Source organism: Myotis daubentonii, chromosome 19 (assembly GCF_963259705.1).
Source record: "Myotis daubentonii chromosome 19, mMyoDau2.1, whole genome shotgun sequence".
NCBI classification, from domain to species: Eukaryota; Metazoa; Chordata; class Mammalia; order Chiroptera; family Vespertilionidae; genus Myotis; species Myotis daubentonii.
Window position 1 is genome coordinate 11,794,759 of NC_081858.1, and position 15,794 is coordinate 11,810,552.

Consider the following 15,794-nt stretch of genomic DNA (forward strand, 5'->3'; position numbering starts at 1 on the left):
TTTATTTATTTTTAAATATATTTTATTGATTTTTCACAGAGAGGAAGGGAAGGGATAGAGAGTTAGAAACATCGATCAGCTGCCTCCTGCACACTCCCCACTGGGTATGTGCCCGCAACCAAGGTACATGCCCCTGACTGGAATCGAACCTGGGACCCTTGAGTCTGCAGGCTGACGTTCTATCCATTGAGCCAAACCAGTTAGGGCAGGATAGAATGCTTTTGTTGCTGGCAGAAATCCACGATTAGCACAATTTTAAAACATAAAGCGGCTGTCAAGAGTGGTAACGTTGCTAAGGGTGTGAAAGTGCTCACAAAACAACAATCACAGGAAATGAATAGGTAGGAAACCTGTTGTTAATTGGATCAAGGAAAAGCAGTTAGCAGGTGATAGACAGCATTTGGGAGGCAGTGATATATGAAAAATTCTTTTAAGGCTAGTAGGGGTTGGTTTCATAAATTTAAGAAGAGAAGTGTTTATTTATAGATTAAATAGTACATTAGACAGGTACTGTATAAAGGAAAAGTTAAAACAGGGAATAATTTGGGGGTCTGGAATGGATGAATTCAATTTACATTATTTCTAATGGGGGGAAATGATTTGGCTTTCAAACAAATAGTTTCTCGAACAGCCTTCCAGAACAAATTAAGTTCAAGAACCGAGGTTACTCTATATTTATAAAACTTCTATAGATGAAACATTAAGTAACTCAATATAAAAAACAACAAAATTACTTGCCTAATTGCCTTTCTTTTTTCTTGTTGGTCAGAAGAGACATATGCCTTCATCTCATCAATAGCGCGATGAAGTTGTACTTCCAGGTTCTAAGTGGAAAGACTAAGTTTTAGGTTAAGTTCTTGATACAGAAAAATCTCAGGAAAGTTTGTGATTCCCTTTCTTTGTCTCACCTTAATCATACAATTTGTATAATGGTATTTACTTTCTTCTTGAAGACATTCTTCACGGAGTCCTCTGACTTCCTACAACAAACACATCATTTTAAATGGGCACCATACAGAAAGCATAGTCGGATGCAGAGAGGATGACTGAATGCACAACAAAAGAAATGCCATCAGTCATTTCCTCTTCTGCAACTGTAACTCTGTTTACTGTAACAGACAAGGCTGCAATCTTTTCTAGAGACGACTCATAGGACCCTAACACTGCACGTTCAGTTATTCATTTATTACATACCTACTGTGTGCCCAGCTCTGTGTCAGATGCTGGGACACAGCAGTGAACAGATAAATAAGTCCCTGCTCTCATTGAAGAAGAGGAAACAGACACAACAAGGAGACACATAATGAAGGTCATTTTTGATGGGGATGAATACAATGAAGAAAATTCAGCAGAATGTGACAGGGTGACTGAGCAGGCAAAATTAGATAGGGTGATCAGGGGAGATCTCTAGGAGGAGGGGATATTTAGGTGAGACTGGGATGATGAAAAAGAGAGCAAAGCAAAGAGATGGAGGTGGAGGGATCCAGAGAGAGAAGAGTGCATGCAGAAGCCGGGCGTGAAAACAAGGTTGGCCTGTTTGCAGAACAAGTAGACTGCCGGTGTGGCTGGATCCCCTCGGAGGAGGAGCAGAGCACAAGGATGTGGAGTTCCCGAGGCAGGTGGGGCCTGGGAGACCTAAGTTTGAAAGTTGGGTTCTAAGTGTAACAGGAAGACATTGGAGGGTGGCCTAAGTTTTACTCTGGTCTCTTTGGCCGCTCTCTGGAGAACAAACCATAGGAAGGCAGGAGTGGAAGTGGGAGAGCAGGCGCTGGGTTACTGGGGCATCTAGGAAGACAGGATGGGGGCCTGGATGTGGTGGTAGCGGTGCAGATGGAGAGTTCAGGGTGCACATACTGAGTCTGAAGAAATAAAGATCTCTGGAACCAGGAGAGAGACTCAGGGGATGAGGGAAAAGATACAGGAATCTTTTGACACTGGTATAATGAAAATATGCACACAGACAGTGTTTGCTAAATTCTTCAACTAAAAACTGTCTTCTTACCTGTTCCAATTTGGACCGATTGCTTTCGAGGCCTGCTGCACAGCTATCATACTGGGATTTCTTTTCATCACACTCCTGGGTTAGTTCCTAGTGTAAAAAGGGTAAATGACTGAGCAAGTGAAAATCAAAGGCCTGAAATGTGGCTCTGACACAATGCATGCCCTTGTTAGTCTCGTAACTGAACTCTAAGCTTCTTGGCATACTTAAGGGTTATTTATACAACAATTAGACATTTGAGAATTATGACAGATGGAGGTGCTGATAAACACAATAGCTACCATGTACTGAGCTGAGTGCCAGGCTTTGTTAGGAGCTAGGGACACAACAGTGAACAAAATAGCCAAAAAACCTTCCCCTCAAGTAACGTTTCGACAAGTAAACAGGCTGTTGAGTGCTATGATGGGCAAATGCAAGATGTCATAGGTGACCTGGGACTCTCAGTAGATCTAATCCAGGCTTGGGAATCAGTGGGGACAACTTCCTAGAGAAATTGATATCTAAATTGAGGTATGAAGGATTAGTAAGGAGAGTGGACAGGGGAGGAGAAGATTCAGAAAAAAGGAACACTGTCTAAAGGCTTAGAAGCTAGAGAGGGGAATAATTTAGGATGCACACGTAATTTACTATAATGGAGTGTGTCTGGGAAGTGTGAGAACAGGCTGAAGTCTTTGGCAGGGCTCTGTTCAGAACTTTGTAAACCATATTAAGGTGCCTGAGCTTTAACCTTGATAATAACGCAATCCCACAACAAGTCCTTAAGGTATTAATCTCCCTATGTCATGCCTGGAGAATGTTCAGAGGGGCTAAGTACCTGGACAAAGATTATATTGCTGGGGAGGTGTCAGAATTTGAACTCAGGCTGTTTGAGTAGCTTCAAATTTCTTCTAATGCAGTATTTTGAATTAGACAATATGAAAATATACTACAAACACCTAGAAATGTTAAAAGTATTTATAAATGCTTGATAAGGTAGAGTAAACATCCTTTCAAATCCAGAGCTGAACGGAACTCTCAAGGAAGTAAGAGGAATTACGAGGGCCAGTAACAGAAGATGACACCTGGTGGCTACCCTTGGTGAAGGGAGATGGGAACAGTCAATCGTGGTAACGAAAGTGATTATAATGTCCAGGCAGGGCAGCGGACAAAGTCCTAGGCCTGTGCAGAGTGGGGAGTCAGAGCTGAGAATTCCATAGTAAATCCAAATTTTTGTTTCATATATATATATTTATTTATTGATGAGGAAGGGAGGATAGCGAGAAACATCAATGATGAGAGAGAATCACTGATCGGCTGCCTCCTGCACACCCCCTACTGGGGATCAAGCCCACAACCCAGGCATGTGCCCTTGGACGGAGGCTGACGTTCTATCCACTGTGCCAAACCGGCTAGGACTCCACATTGTTTCTCAACCCGCAGACCCATGAGAAAAAGGTTAATCCCAGGCTTGGACTGATGTAGGCCAGCCTCAGAATGACCTTGGTTTCACACTGCACAGTTTCCTTGGGAACGGGTGAGTTAACAGAAATGATAAGTGAGGAAATGGTAAGTGATCATTTCTGTTGTGTGTGCTTCCTTTGTTGGGTGGGACTGCATCTAGTTTAGGGTGACTAACAAAGTATAAAGGATTGGTGGGAAAAGGAGCTGTGGCTTTTATGTATCTAAGTGACCTACAGACGCCAAAGGCTCTCATGGGTCACAGTCATACCCACTCTCACCGGAGAAGGGGCAACAGAGGCTGTGTACTTAGGCAGCTGCTGTGGCCTCCCGATGAGATGAAGATACTTTAGTAGATGAAAGCCTTTGTTTTGTCTGTGAGTCTGCTGATCAGTAAATGCGGCTGTGCTGCTGCAGAAGTGGATGGGAAAAGGCCAGGCAGGTGTGGGGTTTGAATTGACCCACCTGCATGGTCTAAGACAGTGATGGCGAACCTATGACACGCGTGTCAGAGGTGATACACAAATTCATTTTTTTGGTTGCTTTTTCTTTGTTAAATGGCATTTAAATATATGAAATAAATATAAAAAATATAAGTCTTTGTTTTACTATGGTTGCAAATATCAAAAAATTTCTATATGTGACACGGCACCAGAGTTAAGTTAGGGCTTTTCAAAATGCTGACACGCCGAGCTCAAAAGGTTCGCCATCACTGGTCTAAGAACTCGCATGCTGAGACATTAACTCGAAATTAACTCCCAGTCTGTGATCCTCCTAAAACACCTGGCAGAACAACCGCAAAACCAGTCTGAGGGACACACCCTTCATCCCAGCTGCCAGGATTCAAGAGACAAAACATCGAGGAGGAAACAAGATGGTGGCCTAGGTAAATGCCTGCACTTGCTGCCTCCCACAACCACATCAAAATTACAACTAAAATACAGAACAACTATTATCCAGAACCACGGGAAAGCTGGCTGAGTGGAAGTACTACAACTAGAGAGGTAAAGAAGAAAGCACATTGAGACTGGCAGGACGTGGGGAAGTGCAGAGGGGTGTGCCACTTTTTTGATCGGGAGGGAGATCGCCTCTGAGGAGGCTGCCCAGAGGAGCGAGGGATCTCAGCCTCACATCAGGCCCCAGCCCAGGATTCCAGAGCTAGGGAAAGAAGTTCAAACCAGTGTGGATTGGGACTGAGTGACACAGAGGCTGCTGGAGACCCAACTGCTCTTTTTAAAAGGCTGGCACTGTGAACTGAATTTACAAGCTCCCACTTCCTCTGAGCTCCAGTGCTGGGCGAGGCTCTGGGGGACCCAGACACATATGGGGAGAAACTGGACTGTCTGGCATTGGGGCAGGAATTTGGGGGCGACTTTCTTCCAGACGGAGGTGCTCACAGCGGTCATTGGTTCCTTGCTGGGACCTCCCTGGTACAGGGCTGACTAGCAGCCATTTCTGTTTGCTCTGCCCTGGTAATTCCCTGAGGCCCCACCCCACCCAATTTATAACCCCACCTAGGCTGTATGCAGCGGCTTTTGCATATGAATGGCCTAAAACCTGTCAAACTAGCTGCGGTTTGGTCAGGGAGCCCCAAAGCTATCAATAAAAGGCCCAAGGCCCACACCAGCCTGCCTTGCTTCACAGCTGGGCCTTGCATGGACACTTCTAAACCCAATACAAAGAAGAGGAATCTGTAACTCTCTCCGTAGCTCCTGCTGGGTGGTCCTAGGCAGTGGCTGACTTTGCACCTCCCTGGAGACCCAAGAGCCAGTGTACCCAGTGGTCAGTGTGAGATCATACCAGATTACAACTCTTCACATCCATAAATGGCACACTCAAGGGGCAGACTCAGTGAGCACCAAAGCCTCACTGAAGCAAGTCCTGCTCCATAAGGTTGTCTCTTGCACAGCAGTTCTCCCACTGTAGTTGCTGCTGGTCCCCTCAGCCAATTGGCCTGGAGGTCAATTCCTCCCAGTGACACCAACAGCAATCAAGGCTCAACTACAAGAAGACTGTGCACACAGGCCACAAAGGGGTGCACCAAGAATGTCCACCTCAGGTGACTGGGGAGGCTGAACCACTGGGCCCTATAGGACAACTATTACACAAGGCCATTCTATCAACTCAAGGAGACTTAGCAGCTACCCAATACATAGAAACAAACACAGGGAAGAAGCCAAAATGCAGAGACAAAGAAACATGTCACAAATAAAAGAAATGGAAGAAAGCAAACTACTGAATATAGAGTTCAAAACCACAGTTATAAGGTTACTCAAGAATCTTCTAGAAACCTCTGAGGAACTTAGTGAGACCTTCAAGGATCTTAGTGAGAATGCCAAAAAATGGAAAAGGACCAGTCAGAAATTAAGCATACACTGACTGAAATAAAGAATAATATACAGGGATTCAACAGTAGACTAGAGGATCCCGAGAATCAAGTCAATGATTTGAAATATGAGGAAGCAAAAAACATCCAACCAGAAGAGCAGAAAGAAAAAAGAATCCAAAAATATGAAGATAGTGTAAGGAGCCTCTGGGACAACTTCAAGCATACCAACATCTGAATTATGGGGGTGCCAGAAGAAGAGAAAGAGCAAGATACTGAAAGCCTATTTGAAGAAATAATGACAGAAAACCTCCCCTACCTGGTGAAAGAAATAGACTTACAAGTCCAGGAAGCACAAAGAACCCCAAAAAGGAGGAATCCAAAGAGGACCACACCAAGCACATCATAATTAAGCTATCAATAAAAGGCCCAAGGCCCACACTAGCACCAGCCTGCCTTGCCTCACAGCTAGGCCTTGCATGGACACTTCTAAACCCGATACAAAGAAGAGGAATCTGCAGATATCTCTGTAGCTCCTGCTGGGTGGCCCAAGGGCAAAAGACAAGGAGAGAATCTTAAAAGCAGCAAGAGAAAAACAGTTAGTTATGTACAAGGGAGTGCCCATACAACTGTCAGCTGATTTCTCAACAGAAACTATGCAAGCCAGAAGGGAGTGGCAAGAAATATTCAAAGTGATGAATAGCAAGAACCTACAACCAAGATTACTCTATCCAGCAAAGCTATCATTTAGAATTGAAGGTCAGATAAAAAGCTTCACAGACAAGAAAAAGCTAAAGGAGTTCATCACCACCAAACCAGTATTATATGAAATGCTGAAGGGTATTCTTTAAGAAGAGGAAGATAAAGGTAAAAATAAAAATTATGAACAAAGTGACACCAAATACATATCTATTAACAAGTGAATCTAAAAATCAAATGAATAAAAATCTGATGAACAGAATAAACTGGTGAATGGAATAGAATCAGGGGCATGGAAATGTAACAGACTGACGATTCTCAGAGGGAAGAGGGTGTGGGCGGGTGCAGGAAGAGATTAGACAAAGATCTTATATGCCTGTATGCATTACCTATGGACACAGACAATAGGGTGGCGAGGGCCTGGGGTGGGTGGGAACTGGGTGGAGGGGAGCTATGGGGGGAAGAAAGGAGGACATCTGTAATAATCTCAACAATAAAGATAAAAAATAAAGAGAGAGACAAAACCTCAAGAGAAGCTCACAATCCCAAAGTATAAACATATAGGGAAACAATCAATCCATTATGTGTGAGAATCAGAAGATGTACAAAACAGCAGGGCTACACCTTCAAAAACTCAGAATACCAGAACTATGCCTACTTAGTAAGTATGTTTAAAATAAATAAAGGAGGAACTGAAAACAAAAGATTAAAAAGGGACAGTGAGCAAAAATAAGACAAAAATGAACATAACTTGCCAAGACCGGTTTGGCTCTGTGGATAGAGCGTCGGCCTGCGGACTGAAAGGTCCCAGGTTCGATTCCGGTCAAGGGCATGTACCTGGGTTGTGGGCACATCCCCAGTAGGAGATGTGCAGGAGGCAGCTGATCGATGTTTCTCTCTCATCGATGTTTCTAACTCTCTATCTCTCTCCCTTCCTCTCTGTAAAAAAATCAATAAAATATATTTTAAAAAAAAAATGAACATAACTGTCACTGACATGAAAAACTAAGTAGTGGCATAAAACATAAGATTAGACCCAGCTCAGGAAATAAAAGACTGAACTAGTAAATAGCGCTGAAGAAATTATCCAAAATTCATCATAGACAAAAAGATAAAAATATGAAAGTGGGGTTAAGCAATAGAGCACAGCATGTGTCTAACATTCATCTAGTACAGTGGTCGTCAAACTGCGGCTCGCGAGCCACATGCGGCTCTTTGGCCCCTTGAGTGTGGCTCTTCCTAAGCCTTAGGCAGTGGTCAGCAAACTCATTAGTCAACAGAGCCAAATATCAACAGTCCAACGATTGAAATTTCTTTTGAGAGCCAAATTTTTTAAACTTAAACTATATAGGTAGGTACATTGTTATTAACTTAATTAGGGTACTCCTATGGCTTAGGAAGAGCCACACTCAAGGGGCCAAAGAGCCGCAGTTTGATGACCATGGGTAGGATTACCCTAATTAAGTTAATAACAATGTACCTACCTATATAGTTTAAGTTTAAAAAATTTGGCTCTTAAAAGAAATTTCAATTGTTGGACTGTTGATATTTGGCTCTGTTGACTAATGAGTTTGCTGACCACTGATCTAGTATAGTGGTTCTCAACCTTGGCTGCACATTAGAATCACCTGGGAATCTTTTTAAAATCCTGATTTCTGGGCCTCACCCTCCAGAAATTCTGTTTCTTGGTTATGGGGTGGGGCCACAACATTAGTAACAAAGAAACAGAATTTCAGGAGGATGAGGCCTGGAAATCAGGATTTTAAAAAGATTCCCAGGTGATTCTAATGTGCAGCCAAGGTTGAGAACCACTGATCTAGTATGAATTGCTGGAGAAGGCAAGACCGACCAGGTAAAGAATGTCTGAAGATAGTATTATCTATGTAGAATTTTTCCAGAGTTAATGGAAAACAAAAAGCACAAATTCAATCAGAGCAAACAGAACTAAATCTATACAAATGGGACTTTAGGTAACTCATATAAATGAAAAAATACAGCCCTAGCCGGTTTGGCTTAGTGGATAGAGAGTCGGCCTGTGGAATGAAGGGTCCTTGGTTCAATTCTGGTCAAGGGCACATGCTTGAGTTGCAGGTTTGATCCCCAGTGGAGGGCATGTAGGAGGCAACCAATCAATGATTCTCTCTCATCATTGATATTTCTATCTCTGTCTCCCTCTCCCTTCCTCTCTGAAATCAGTAAAAATATATTTTAAAAAAAAGAAAAAAATACAGTATTTGTCTTTTTAACATGGCAAAAGACAGAGATAAAAATGCTCAGATGACTTAGACACCTCTTTGACTTGACAAATATGGAGGGATGTATTATTCAGGGATGGTGGTGAGATAGCTACATTTCTTTGTAATAGGAGAGGCAGGCAGTCCTTTACATACAGAGAAATTTAGTTAAATCATATGAAAATGAATTTCAGGTTTTGGTTACCTTATCCTATATAATAAAACCCTAATATACAAATCGACTGAATGGTGGATCGACCAGTCGCTATGACACTCACTGACCACCAGGGAACAGACGCTCAACACAGGAGCTGCTCCTGGTTGGGGGCAGCTCCTGCGTTGTGCATCTGCCCCCCAAGAGGGAGGCGACCTGCAGCAGCCATTGGTGGGGGGCACCAGTCAGCAGGTGGTGCCAGGCCGCCAGCCAAGGGGGGTGCCAGTGGGGGCTCCCCGATTGCCCCGCCTGCCAGTCACCCTACAGATGACTCTGATCGTCGGCCAGGCCTAGGGACCCTACCCTATATATTGGGAACAGTTTCTTAGATTTAGAAATTAAAACCTAGCAAGGCTACTCTAACACTGAAAAAACAGGATGATGCAGCGATGACATGCATGGACTCTGGCTTGCACATCTTGTGGTCAGCCCTGATTCTGACACATATAACTGTGTGACAAAGCCAATTATTTAACTTCTCTCTGCTTCAGTTTTTCCACCCATAAGATGGGGAAAATGGCACTACTGCCTCAGCAGGATCATGTTACGTTGTTATGTACTACTTTTCATAACAGGGCAAAAAATGTAGCTGCCCATACAACAAGCAAGATGCCTTTCACCTATATGAAAAGTATGGTCACTGGTGCATGCAGCATCCCAGATTGCGAGAGGGATGTCCGACTGCCGATTTAGGCCCAACATACCCTGAGGGGTCCCAGATTGCAAGAGAACACAGGCTGGGCTGAGGGACCACCCCCCTCCCCGCACCCTCTGCCCGCCCCTTCCCCCCCCCCGTGCACGAATTTCATGCACCAGGCTTCTAGTATAAAATAATAAAGGACTTTATAGCATTTAAGATCTAGTATATGGTTTTACTTAGAAAACAATTAGGTTGAAAAGGAATAATATTCCATCTTTTTAAACTATTTTTAATAATTATAATGATAGTTTTTTTTTAAGTTCTTATGGATTCGTCATTGTTGCAAACTGCCTTATATGTACTATTTTGTTTAATCAGTTAAATATATGATCTGATTAAGTGTTTTATATTATTATCAAATTAGATGGTATTTGTCCCATCTCACCTATTAGAGCATCAACTCCAGAGAACAGAGACCTGCCGCTTCCATTCCTTTTGTTATGGCAGCAGTGTGTAATAGAACAAGCAGGGGTTTTGAAATAAGATGATGTAGATGCCAGAGTCAAGCCCCAACTCTCCCACTTCCTCCTCCTCTAGTTGGATAGGTCACTAAACCTGTCTCAGGCTCTCTAGTAGTTTCATAAAGAGGAAATGATGTCTATCTGACTTCCAAATCTGTGTGATTTTTTCTTTTCTTTTTTAAAAATATATTTCTTTATTGATTTCAGAGAGGAAGGGAGAAGGAGAGAGATAGACGCATCAATGATGAGAGAGAATCACTGATCAGCTGCCTCCTGCACGCCCCCTACTGGGGGTTGAGCCCGAAACCCGGCCATGTGCTCTTGGCCCGAGTTGAACCCAGGATCCTTCAGTCTGCAGGCCGACGCTCTATCGACTGAACTGAATTGGCTAGGGCCAAATCTGTGTGATTTTTTATTCTGCTTCTCTGACTCTGATGGCACTCGCTGAGTTTTATGGTTCCAATTTAGGCACATGCAATACAGGCCCACATTCAAACCTAAAATTACTGCATGGAGGGTGTTAACTGCCGCTCATGTCGAATGGTGGAGGCCACCGGACCTGGCTTTGTGAAGGGCATTTACCTCCTAATAGTTTATTTTTTAAAGCAGTGGTTAGAATTAGCTTCCAAGTAATGGCATTTCCTCACTTATCATACACTATCAGAGTTTGCCCCCCAGCAAAGTAAGTTCATTGATTTAAGTTAACTTGTCACCACTTGTCAGCAGACTTTCAGCTTCTACCTGGCCACAGAAGAATGTGACTTCATATTTATAGCTCTCATAAGATTTAAAGCAAAAAGCTCATCTGGCTGCACTTGTGGTTTTAGCTTAAACTCCTCCTTCTCCTTCTCTCCTCCCCCCAATAATTTATGACAAACCAAGTAGCATAAATTAAAGAGAAACCTTTTCAGATCACATTCTTCTTCTCTTTTGCAGAATTCTATCAATATAATAGTAATAATAATAGTAATAATAATAATGTGTTTCCTATAAATGACCCAAGTAAAATATTCAGGATTCTAATTACTATATCTCAACCAGATAAAATAGTAACAGTATCACAATATCAAATTCACCTACTTGACATTTTTGACGCAGTTGTCGTAGCTCTTTTATAACTGGGGCTAGAGCTGACTTCTTTTCAGATACCAGTGAATTCAGTTTTCTTACCTGTCATTTAAAAAAAATACATGACATCTAAAAAAAAGAATTCAAAAGAACAAAAATACTACATGCATAAAGATATTTACTGAAGTGTTATATGAGTAAAAAAACTATAAATTACTTCAATGCCAAACAACAGGAAAGTGATTTAGTAAATCTTGATTCCTCGGTAAGATGGAATACCACGGAACTATTCAAAATGTCAATTATTAACACTGCAAACCAATATGGCAAAATATTTATAATCTAACAAGTAATGACTAAAATAAACTACAAGTTGCCTACATACAACTATAATCATGTTGTTATGTAAAACATGCTATGTAATTATGTAGGTTATATAAAATATACATAAACATAAATGAAGTGATATTCAAAATACTTAATAACCCAAATGGCATAAGGAATAATCAATCACAATGGACACCAGCTATAGAGATGAAGGCAGTCTTGCAGGCCTCTACAGGTGCTCAATGTTAATCTTTTTTTGTTGTTAATCTTCACTCAAGGATATTTTTTTTAATTGATTTTTGGAGAGTGGAAGGGAGAAAAAGAGACAGAGAGAGAAACATCGATATGAGGACACATCAATTGGTTGCCTCTTACACGTACCTCGACCAGGGCCAGGGATTAGGCCTGCAACTGAGGTATGTGCCCTTTACCGGAATCAAACCTGGGACCCTTCAGTCCACAGGCCGACATTCTATCCTCTGAGCCAAACCGGTGAGGACAATGTTAATCTTTTTATGAGTCAGATTGTGGTGAGATGCTGGGGTTCTGGGCGAGTAGCCAATGTGGATAAGACAGGCTGAGAGTTTGGGGCAGCAGCTATTTACCAATAAGTAAGGAAAGAGTTAAACGTTCTAATGCCTCACGAGGCTGTATCAGTACATTCTGACTAAACGACAGCCCTAAATATGGAAAGATACTAAGGACACACCCAAAAATGAAATAATTTTATTAGTTAGGGTGGTATGTTGGGAAAACTTTTTTTTAAATCTTAAATATTTCCTTAATGTTGTATAACTTTCACACACTTCAAAAACCACAAAACGCATGAACTGTTGTAAGTTGAACAACCTTACTAGAATGCAAAAATTCAAGAGACTGACACAGATAAAAATATAAACAATATGCAGAAAGGAAAATGTGAATGTTTCACTGAAAACTGGACAAACAAAAATATCTGCCTTCTATACCCCGTAAAAAACCACTAAAAATATGTAATCACCATTTCAGACATGTCATCCAGGGTCCGTCCTTTCATTTCGTCAACCTCACTCTTCAGTGCAGACACTCTCTCCAGCTCTTCCTGGGTGTAACTATATCCAGATATACCCTTTTTCTCCTCAATGGTTTGCTGAAAGTAAAGAATAAATAGAGGTCAACCTATGAACCAGGAGGTTCGATATGCAAGGGTTGGGGGCTCAATCCCCAATTGTGCAGGAGGCAGCCATCAATCATTCTCCCTCATTACTGATGTTTCTATCTCTCTCTCCCTCTCCCTTTCTTTCTGAAATCAATAAAGATATATTTTTTAAAAATGGGGCCAAAAATTTGGTGTCAAAACCTCAATGACTCCATAAGAAGTATACATATTTAATCTATAATATTAAAGTTGTAAATGAAATAAATTAGCTTAGAATCCTAAAGGACAATCTTTATTGACTTCAACAAGAATAACATCTCTTTATACGTTATAAACTCACACTAAATTTTACTATCTTCAGGTACATAGAAAGCAGTTCTAATTTTAGACTTTAAAATAGTGCTATGTACTCTGCATAGAATATAAAACAGGACACATTCAATAAATATTTGGAGAATGAGTGAATTCTCAAGTGATCCAATTGTATTTACATTTGCTTACTCATCCAATATTTGTTATATGCCTAAATGTGCCAAGCACAGTTCTCGGCAGTGACCAAAACGGGGAAAAATCCCCTTGCTCACAGAGCTTACTTCTAGTGAGAGTAAACAAGTAAAACACAGTGTGAGGTGAGAGTGGGGTTGAAATCTTAAGTAAAAGGTGGTTATAGGTCTTCCTGAGATGACATCATCTGAGAACGCCCTGAAGGAAGTGGGGGAGCAAGCCATGTAGACACCTGGGAGACCAGCAAGTGCACAAGACATGAGGCAGGAACATGCCTGGCTTGTTCACGAAATAGCTGGGAGACTGGTGCAGCTGAAAATAGAGTGAGAATGCAGTGGGGCAGGGAGGGAATCATAGAGGACTCAGCTGGTTTGCTGGGACAGTCTCAGTCTATGTCTCTTGTCCTTTGCATTCTCAAAAGTGTCCTAGTTTAGATGATAAATTTATATTGTTACCTTATTTTTAGGACAATGAAAGAACTTGGACTTATTTTAAATGACATGGGAGGCTTGTTGGAGGGTTCAGATAAAGTAATTTAAAAAAAAATTAATCTGAGAGAGAGGAAGGAAGGGAGAGAGTGAGCGAGAGAAACATCAATCAGTTGTTTTCCATACTCACCCTGACCAGGAATTGAACCCGCCACCTTCCAGTGTCAGCCAGCGTCTGTCAATGACCACCCAGTGCTTGGATAATGGCCTCATGAACAGAATGGCTATGTTGGCAAATATGGAGGCTACGCATGGGCAAAATAGCATGGGCTCTCTCTGACTAATGCCCATCTAGCCATTGCCACTGTCACTGCCACTGCCACACATCTGACCTGGCAGCAACAGAGATCAATTGGTTTCCTCAAGGGTATGGAATCATCCCTTGAGGAAACCAATCATCTACTTAGTGGCAATATGATAACATCAGATCCTTCCTGCTCTGAAAAGACATTTCATCCTGACTGGCACTGATCCATATTCTGGGTAAGGGTTTGCTTTCTTGCCAACAATGTTCCAGCCCACACCACTATCCAAGGGCTCAGAGTATCTGGTCTACTGATGTAGATTCCCACATATATCACCTCAGACCAAGAGACCTACTTTATGGTAAAGGAGGTATGGTGGTGGGCACTGGTAAAGGAGGTATGGTGGTGGGCACATGACCTTGGGATTCAGTCACTGTACCACACACCACCCCACCCAGAGAGCAAATGACCTGACAGAACGGAGGAAGGACCTCGTGAAGGGACAGCTAAGTGGCCAGATTGGAACTGGTGGCTTGTGAGGATGAGTTCTAGTCTTATACATGGGTCTCGAAAGTATGCGGGTTATCACTCTCTGGGTTTCCCACTCATCCACTTAAGGAATTAACTTTCCTGCTCTGGTGTCCAGAGCTGGGCGTGCTTCCACCAGAAGGCACATGAAGGGACCCTCCACACTTAATGCTCTGGCTACCATGTTGTCACTTGGGCTCCTCATGCCGGTGGACCAACAGGCAAAGAAAAGGGTTATTACATTGTAGGACATCATAAGGCTATTAATTACCCCAAAGTCAGCAAGCATAACAGTGCTTCCTGGGGGGAGGGGTAAAAAAAAAAAGAAAGACTGCTTCCTGCTACATTAAACATAAATGATCAGCTTATATAACATCTCTGTAATTAATCAGAAAAAAACAATAGTTGTATGATTTTTCTATTAAAAACCCCAGAGCTATAACCCATAAACCTCCTGACATTTGTAATTTCAGCACCCCAAGATAATACTGTATTACCAGCTGATGCTGAATATTTTCAAGACGTTGTTTAAGGAGTTCTTCCGTCCTCTGCAAGAGACCGAACTCAGCTTTAAATTCAGCTATTATTTGATGCTTCTTTTTGAAAACAGTACTCTTGCTTCTAAGTTTACTGACATATCGCTTGAACTGTAAGAGAATACAATATTAGTTTAATGAGTAGAAAAGTAGTTGCTAAACATTACATATACTCTTAATGTTTAAGAAACATTTTATTTTTTACTAACACATGTCCCAAGTATATAATAATAACTTAGTTTTATTAGAAAACATAAAAAGGCTAACTGCCTGATTCAACATACTTTGTGTATGTTTTAATTTTTTGGATCCATCTAAATGGTGTAAATCCTTATGTAAAACTCTATTACTGTCAGTATTTTTCCTTTTAAGTTATACAGCTAAATCTAAGGTCAGTAATTCTAAATTTGTAAGTAGTAAAATAGGAAGTATAACATTTCTCAAATTTAGGTACTTTTTTCCCCCTTAAAGACTTGATTCGTTCCTGTGTATTTAAAAAATGCCCTTAAAAATAGTAAGATTAAAAATTCTTCACATAAAAATAACTTTTAATCCCTAGTTTAGACATCCTTCTAAAGTTGATTTAAACTTAAAAAAAAATACAGAACATACTGTGTTTTAGAGGAAGGAAGTTCAAAATAATTTTCTATCCATGATTAAGTTGGTTTTAATATTAAGGAATTCAGCCCACACAGCAAATTATCAATGGCTGGATTATAGTAATGGTTTTAAAATTTTAAGTCATACCAATATACCTAGAGTCTATTAACTTGCAATTTTTCCTTTTAAAGAATAAATGTGTAAGCCTGACATAACCACAGACTCAGAATCCCTAGAGTAACTATAATATGTTCTATTAAAAGTGTCCTGGGCAAAGTGCCCAAAATGAA

The 15,794-nt window shown here is 41.3% G+C and overlaps 1 protein-coding gene across 3 annotated transcripts in view; it reads right to left on the reverse strand.

The window, feature by feature from the left end:
- IFT81 (intraflagellar transport 81) overlaps positions 1-15,794 on the reverse strand; it is a 126,161-nt gene that overhangs the window by 11,417 nt on the left and 98,950 nt on the right. For all 3 annotated transcript variants that reach the window (XM_059676808.1, XM_059676809.1, XM_059676810.1), the window contains 6 exons: positions 14,866-15,015; positions 12,466-12,594; positions 11,151-11,240; positions 2,003-2,089; positions 909-980; positions 739-824 (listed from right to left, as the gene is read on the reverse strand). In XM_059676808.1, coding sequence (XP_059532791.1) covers positions 739-824; positions 909-980; positions 2,003-2,089; positions 11,151-11,240; positions 12,466-12,594; positions 14,866-15,015 — 614 coding nt within the window. The remainder of the gene's footprint in view (positions 1-738; positions 825-908; positions 981-2,002; positions 2,090-11,150; positions 11,241-12,465; positions 12,595-14,865; positions 15,016-15,794) is intronic.